The 8,414-nt window shown below is 29.3% G+C and overlaps 1 protein-coding gene across 2 annotated transcripts; it reads left to right on the forward strand.

Moving 5' to 3' along the window:
- The first annotated feature begins 2,160 nt into the window (after positions 1-2,160).
- Positions 2,161-8,118, forward strand: LOC129877451 (B3 domain-containing protein At2g36080-like). 2 transcript variants are annotated; one of them, XM_055952954.1, is made up of 3 exons: positions 2,161-2,887; positions 3,557-3,843; positions 5,812-5,943. In XM_055952954.1, exons 1-3 carry the CDS (start codon positions 2,281-2,283, stop codon positions 5,827-5,829), a joined length of 912 nt encoding a protein of 303 aa, XP_055808929.1. In that variant the 5' UTR covers positions 2,161-2,280; the 3' UTR covers positions 5,830-5,943. The 2 variants fall into 2 exon arrangements, with proteins under 2 accessions (XP_055808929.1, XP_055808928.1); XM_055952953.1 differs by lacking the exon at positions 5,812-5,943 and adding an exon at positions 7,641-8,118 and having other exon boundaries at positions 2,163-2,887.
- The last annotated feature ends 296 nt before the right edge of the window (positions 8,119-8,414 follow it).

Consider the following 8,414-nt stretch of genomic DNA (forward strand, 5'->3'; position numbering starts at 1 on the left):
ATAATATAATTTTTCAATGAAAGCGATATTCTGACTTGCCAACTCAATTCAAGAACCTTTGTTTCCCCATCATGTTGCTTCCGTCATAGTTCAACTTCTGTGTATCTCTTTGTTGTGAGAAGCTATTGAAAGTGTATTGCTAAAAAAAAAAAAAAAAAAAAAAAAAAAAAATGAAAGCGATATTTGAGTGACCATTTTTGGGTCAATATAGCTAATGCCACTGATATAACTAATACATGAAAAATCATGTCATTAGCAATGCAGTATTTTTAATGCAAAAAAAAGTATTTTTAATGCAAATATTATCATAATTAAAGACATCATTACTCAAAAAAAATTCTACATCCTTTTTATTGTATTTATGGAGGTTAATTTAGCCAATAATTATTTTTAGAAACTATGCATGGCATGTTAGTTAAAATACATTAAATTAAACAATACATAATAATATCAGTGTAACTAATATCAATATTGCTAATAGCGAGGTTAGTGATACACCTTATTCAAAACTATTTGTATACACCCATGACCCTACCAAATGACCCCCCTTCTCCCTAGTAAATGATAGAGTATTTTGTATTTTTTTTAATAAACATGAAAAAATCAAAATAATTATGCTTATTTTTAGAAATAGAAAAGGTACTTGCTGAACAGTAAATTAAATTGCACTGAATACAATGATTGATTTTTCTCATCACATAAATAACTTGAACAAACGTACTGTTGTACTTGCATATCTCACTCTCATTTTCATCTTTAATTTGTGAAATTAATTTCTTGATACTACAAAAAGAAAATAAGGGGTCCTTTGGTTCCACACCTAAAAACATTAGGGGACGTCCTTTGGTTAATGGGATAAAAAGTATTCTCTAAATCTCATATTAATTGTCATATATATTAAATATAATTATTCCAAAATAATTATTAATTTAAATAATTAAAAGAGAATTAATTATATTTTTTTAACTTTATTTTTAACATTAATTATTCTAGAATTAAGCCACACATAAATAGATAAATAACAAAAAATTAATAAGGGATATATTAGTCAAATTATACTTTTAATTAATGTTTTCTTAAGAATTGTGCAAAATCTTATAATGACAACTAAAATGGGACAAAAAAAAATTAATAAGTAAGAGATTGAATATGAGATTATTCAATTTTAAATATATATGATTAAAATTTTATTAACGATATAAGTAATTTCGAAATTAGTTACATATCACAAGATAATACAATCAAATAACCAATATGTCTAAAGCTCTTCTTGTAAGATCATTTAAGAAGATCTAAAATTTATCCAAAAAATTATATTATACAATTAAACACATATTTTAAATAATACTTTTTCTAACGAATTTTCTATCCAATAAATTAAGCCACCCCCAAAAGCATATTCAATAATCATATCATTATTTAATTTTGGTATTATAATTCTCACATTATAATCCTTTTAAGTTACTCCCTCTATTTTTTCTATTTTTATATGGTTCATTTTTATTTTTAGTTATACGTTTCAATATTCAATAACAATTTAACTTTAAAATATATATTTATTTTTAATAAAATGACTTATAACCATACTACATATCTTATTATTTTAGACCACAAATCTAAAAAGTGTTTTTTTTTCTTAAACTTCATATCAAGTCAAATTAAATCACATAAATTAAAACGGATGTATTCTCTACCTTTGTAAGATAAGAGTAAAGTGTGTATGCACATTTACTCTTTTCAAATTTCACTAATGAAATTAATTTTAATTCTTTTTTATTGATTCTAACCCACAACCTTAAGGTTGGAGATGGAGACTGCATACCATCTGATCAATTTCTTTTATCTTACATCGGATATGTTGTTGTTGTTATTTATTTCAAAAATAATTTAACTATATAAATATTTTTGAGGGTGATCATCCTCACGAATGGTCCGAAATCAATCTTCTCAATATCTTTTAAGTCGAGTCTATCGTATAAAATTTGCTTAGTACAATTTATATTTTTTGTGTGATTCACAAACTATTATATAGTAAAAATTTATCCAATAATACACACAAAATATTCATCATAGAGTACTCATCCGAATCGAAGGGCATAGGCCGTAAGAAAGGTTATAACGGCTGCAAGAAAGAAAGGTTACAAGGGCTGCGAATTATTTTGGAGTTTCCAGAAAATTAAATTTAAAAACAGCCTTCCTACCTGTCTCTTTAACGTTTCCTACGTCATTTATAACCCCATTGTTCTCTCCTCTTATCTTTCCATCTCTTTCTTGTGAGACATGTCCATAACCCACTTCTCTTCACAAAACTTCAAGCAGAACTATTTTTTTGGTGCACAACAAGAACACTACTATTTCATGGAAGAATCATCTAGAAATTCTTCGTCTCCTCCGAAGCAAAACAGCAACCAATTAGAAGAAATTGAAATTCCAAAAGAACATTTGTTCGAGAAGCCATTAACGCCGAGCGATGTCGGGAAGCTTAATCGATTAGTTATCCCAAAACAGAACGCGGAGAAGTACTTTCCTCTTAACGAGTCGATTAATGATTCAGGCGAAAAGGGCTTTTTACTGAGTTTCGAAGACGAATTGGGGAAATTATGGAAGTTTCGTTATTCGTATTGGAATAGTAGCCAGAGCTATGTATTGACTAAAGGATGGAGTCGTTTCGTGAAGGAGAAGAAATTAGATGCCGGTGATGTTGTTTTGTTTGAGCGACATCGGGTAGACGGTGACCGGCAATTTATTGGCTGGAGGAGGAAGAATGGTGCTGCTGCCGCCTCTGCAACCATCTTTGCTCCGCCGGGAGGTGGTGGTGGTGGGTGGGGTCAGGTGCATCGGTATCCGTCGGCAGGTGTTCCATACCACACTGACTTTCTTCACGCAGGTATTGTTTTTCTTCTTCATCACATACATTTCGCATTGAAAATCTCTCTTCTTTTTTTTTTTTTTTTTTTTTTTTTTCAGATTTTGCAACTGTATCTGCACCAACATGCAGACAACTGCTACACGTATCTTCCTTTTTTGGATTTTTTTCCATGTGTTAACTCCACGAAATTGTAGTATATTTTAAAGTTAAAACTTGAAACTTGAAAATTTACGTTTTGAAATTTAAAGTTGTGTTTGGGTATACAATTTAGATTATTTTTTTTTTGAAGTTTTACAAGTGATAGTGAATTTTCTCCCAAAAATTGCTACACGCATCTTTTTTTTCCATGTGTTAGCTCCTGTTTCACCGTATATATTGAAGTTGAAATTTAAAAAATTGAGTTTTGAAACTTAAAATTATATTTGAATCTGCATTTGTTTTAAAAAAAGTGAAATTTCTTTCAAAACTGGAGGAAACTTGAGAACACTTGAAGAATCAAATTTCATGACCAAATAAATTTTTAAAGTTTAATTCAAAATCTAAGGCCAAGTCTAACTTAGTATGATTATTTGTACGTCAATCAATAATTAAATACATTACTTGTGTCTTTCATACATATTTATTTATCTCACTTGATCAATTATGATTTTTTGTTTATTGATTGATTTGGTTTTGATTAATGTATAGGTAGAGGAGTACCAATGCACAACCAATTAACAGCAGCAAATGGAAACAACACTAGGAAACAAGTACGGTTGTTCGGGGTGAACCTAGAGTGCGAGGTCGATGACTCGTCTTCGTGGTCTGAATCATCGACCCCAGATGGTTCAATATCATCGAATCATTACCAACAAGGTCAGGATTACTATCAGGGTCAAGCTGGTCAACACCATTTCCAATACCAAGTCCATTATTCCAATCCTCATATTGTTCCTGCAGCTTCATCCGATAATAATAACCATCATTATAACACGGTACGCTCCTTATTTTATTAATGAAAATTTTAACTTTTATGAGTTGGAATATGAATTGAGTGATACTACCTACGTTTCATATTAAATGGTCACTTTTAATTTTATACAATAATTAAAAAATTATTAATACATTGAAAGACTTTACTATTTTACCCTTTATTTATATCAATGCAATATACATACAACAACAACAAATCTAGTATAATCCTACCATGTGGGATTTGGGAAGGGTAAAGTGTACGCAGACCTAACCCCCACCTTGAAATGTAATATACATAAAGTATAAAAATAATTAGTATTGAAAATTATTTACATTCAAAAGGCCATATTAATTATAGGAGTAAAATAAAAAATAATAATTAATTCTATTAGTGATCAAATAATATGAGATAATCATTAATGGATGGTATAAATAAGTCTTTTTTCAAAGTTCTCAAATAATGGCATGGATAAGTCCTTTTTCAGACAGAAATGACATAAATAAATCAAAATAAATGAGTTTTTTTTAATAATTCAATGACATATTTTAACCCTTTTTCTTTTATTAATGAAAATATTAACTTTTATGCGTTTGAATATGAACTGAGCGATATTTTGTTTCCTTTAATGAGACAGATGTGTACATACTGTACAGTTACTCTACGTAATATTTTTAATTCTTAAAATACAATGCACCTAGCTAACAGTTGTATTAGTTTAAATTGTAAATAGGTCAGTAGATGACAAAAGGGCAAGAAACATAAAAATAGTAGTCTAGTTGAACAAGTAATGTGCTACTTTTGAAGCAGCAATCAATTTTGCTAGTTGAAATCATGAAGCTGTTTTGGAATTTGCGCCATCTTTTTTGCTCAACTAGCTAACTGCGACCTCCTCTTCCTCATTTCTAATTCCACCATCACTATAAATAGGTTTTGTTTGGATACATATCAAACTATTTCTGTTAATTGATATTTAATATTAAATTTTAAAAAATTATTTAGAGAATAAGTAATTAATAATAATATTATAATATGAATAATTATCTTTTTTTAATATGTTAAAAGTGATAACTTTATTTGAAATGGTAAATAAGTAAAAGTGAACATAGAAAGTATAAATCTATTTTCTTCTGTGCCATATTAGTTGTCCAGTTTACTATAAATAATTATTTCAAATTGTTTATTATTTATAAGATTGAGATAGAATTAATTAATTTTTCTCATTTAACACTTCCAATTATTTTATTTTTTAAAAGTGTAGACATGTTTGTAAAGTTATAAAAATGTTTATTAAGGGGTAAATTAATAAAATTATCCTTATTTATAATTTCTTAAATAGCGTATAAATAAAAAAGTAGATGACTAATATGGGACGGAAGTAACTTTTGCTTAAATTTTTCTCCCTCCATCTCATATTACTTATCCGCATTACCAAAATAACTGTCCCAAATGACTTGTTAATTTATAAATTAAGATAATTTTTTTTTTCATTTTTTTAAAAGTGTAAATAAGTGTGTAAAGTTCCAAAAAAGTTCTCCATTATTAATCTTGATACTGATGGATAGGCATATAATAAAATATATTTAAAAAAAGTTAAATGATAAATTAGTAAAAATATATTTTTTAATAATTTAAGTGTGTATAAAGAAAATAGACAACTAATATGAATGAAAAAACTATAATTTTTACAGTTAGGACTTCTATTAAATATATATAAATAAAGTAATTATCAAATTAGCTATAAATTTAATGATAAATTTAAAATTCATAAATTTTAAATTCTAAGTTTTTGTATACGATAAAGAAATCCTTAGCTCTCGTGCCTTATTTGTAGCCATATCTGAGGACAAATTTTTCAGACTTGCCAGAGATGAGCATCTTGAACTATAATATTTGATTTAAACGATTAAAAAAACATATTTATTAAGCTTTTAAATGAACAATATGTACGTTATTCAATAGTGTCGTTTTCGAAACTATTTTTTTCCAGAAAGAAGATAAGAAGTAGATATGGACAAATACTAATAGGCGTGTTCTAGAGGACTCCTTAGCAACCCTGTGAGTTTTGCTTTTCCCATGTTTTTGGTTTAATGTGAGATATTCCTCTATTCTCTTTCTCTTGTGGGGGTCTAATGAAAATAATAATACAATTTCTATCCTAATTTATGTGATATTATTTGATTGAACATATTAGGTAAGAATCATATAATTATAAACTATCTTATTAGCGATAAAATAAGAATTTTAAGGTCATTTTTTTCCAAGTATAACTGACCTTCTTTTTCTATACATATTAAAAACAAAATATGCTACTCAACTGGCTTCTGGCAAAGAAGCGCATCAAAGATTTGAAGTTTATTTTATATATGCATATTTATTGAATTTCTCTACAAATATATAAAATTTTATCAAAATTACTGGATTCTGCCATATTCGTACCTTACATGCTAGCCCTATTCTCTAATATTTTCCTTTCCTTTTTAAGTACAAATGAGAGGAATTTTTCTTTTTTTTCCTTCCTATATACTTTTGTGTTTTATCACATGTTTGGAGTCGTGTGAAAGGAAAATACATTGGGAATAAAATGATTATGAAGAGTGGGCATATACTATCTTTAATTTGGTTTGTGGTCCTGATTACCATAGCAGGCAAATTGAAGTAAAACTTCAACCAAACCAAAAGATATTTTGGATCAAAGCCTCATATTATAGTCTCAACTTTTCTGCTCACCACCAGAGTCTTGACTTCTATTTAGGAACCAAATCAAACATTGTGACCTAACATATCAAAAACTTATGTCTACTTCCCTCATGTGACACTAATTTTTATAACTCATGCTCAAAACAAATACCCTTCTTTTTTATATATTTGAAAATATTTAAATAACATAATTTTATATATATTCGCATAATTATTATCATATGTTGATTACAAGTTTCAGATTTTTTCTTTTGATTTCCAAATTTTGTCGAACAGTGTCACATAAAATGAAATTGAAGGAGTATTATTTTAGCTTGGGTAGTGACATCATACAACGTTTTTGCAAAGATAATTCGAACCTTCTTGTAGTACCTAGGTAATATTAAAGAAAGTCTAAGATGTCCAAGGATTATTGTTGTCTTATCAGTAATAAGAAAAGTACACACAGCGGCGGAGACTTTTACTAAGAGGATTCAAAATATAAATAAATGAACATGCCAAAGAATTTAAAGGGATTCACACCTACTATATATAGGTAAAATATTAATTTTGACCTTGTATATGCACTGTAATTTTTTAACAAAGAGAGTTGAAAGAACTCCTACTGGTACCCTAGCTCCACCCAGGATTACAAGTATAGCATACCATTTAATGATGCATAGGTAAAGTCAAGTGCATGGCGTTTTCCAAGCCTTTAACATGAAGCAAAATACTAATCCACAATCCAAGTTCATGGTGTATTCAATATATAGCTATCTCTATCACCAAATAACCACTGGCCCAGATAGGGATGGTCATTTTTTATTTTTATCTTAATAATCGTGTTGTTCGGATCAACTTGTGTACACTTCAATTAATTTCACAGAATACTTATCAACTTCCATAAAAAAACATATATCCGGTAACTCTGTTCATCAAAACTAGAACAGAGTTACTTGATCTTATGGTGTTCAACCTTTTTTGTTAAGCACTAGGCCACATCCTTGAGTGTGACAGGGATGGTCATATGCACACACTACAATCATTACACTTCTATTTTTCTTTCTTTTAGTTTCTTGAAATATCAAACCTTTCTTTTATGGTATTGCTAATAATTATACTGTATGGTCGTTGTAACAGGATATGGATTACTCGAGAGATGTCAACCATATGAGATATCACCAGGGATAAGATCTGTGGATGTGACATAAGCATTGACCATTATGGGCCACTTGGAATATAAAAAACAAGCAATTAAAAGAAAAAAAGAAATTTCAAAAGGGAAAATCCCAGATTTTCTGGCTACTTGCTCTCCCAAAAGGGTGATGCATATCATCTCCAAGTCCAGGGGGAAAGTAAATGAAAAGAAGTTGGAATTTTGAAAGAGACATCAGGGTATTCTTGAGGGGGTTGGGTAGTTGGACAGCTGAGATGGGCCAATCCAAAAATAGATTGACGCAAACAAAAGCTCAAATGAAATAATTTGGGCCATTTGTTTGCAAAAATCTTGTCGATTCCAGCTTATTTGAGACGGAGGCATACTTGTTATTTTTTCTTTACAAGAACATATAGATAAAGGAGTTCTTTCTTTTTTGTTGTTGTTATTGTTGGGGGGTGGGGGTGGGGGTGGGCGGGGGGTTACTACTGTAAAGATTTTCCTAGGGCTTCACCAAGAAGAAATATGGTGGAGACTAGTTTCTTGGATAAGATGGCAGCTGTACTCTGTTGTCAGTGACAGACCCATAGTGTCTTAGGAATATTACTTGACATCTATTGAAGGCAACTAACTGTTTGAACAGCTTTTCTTCACATTTTGATTTTAATTCTATGGAAGAATTCATTTTGTTCAACAGTGTGTTCAATGTACTACTACTACATGTTTTGATGATTCCTATGAAAAACTGTTGAAAAGAA

Source organism: Solanum dulcamara, chromosome 12, assembly GCF_947179165.1.
Source record: "Solanum dulcamara chromosome 12, daSolDulc1.2, whole genome shotgun sequence".
Classification (NCBI taxonomy): Eukaryota; Viridiplantae; Streptophyta; class Magnoliopsida; order Solanales; family Solanaceae; genus Solanum; species Solanum dulcamara.

Bases quoted from the DNA above. Each gene is read 5' to 3' on its own strand.
- LOC129877451 (XM_055952953.1), top strand. From the start codon at position 2,281: ATGTCCATAACCCACTTCTCTTCACAAAACTTCAAGCAGAACTATTTT. The intron at 2,888-3,556 runs GTATTGTTTTTC...ATTAATGTATAG, and splicing joins CACTGACTTTCTTCACGCAG to GTAGAGGAGTACCAATGCAC. The intron at 3,844-7,640 runs GTACGCTCCTTA...TCGTTGTAACAG, and splicing joins ATAACCATCATTATAACACG to GATATGGATTACTCGAGAGA.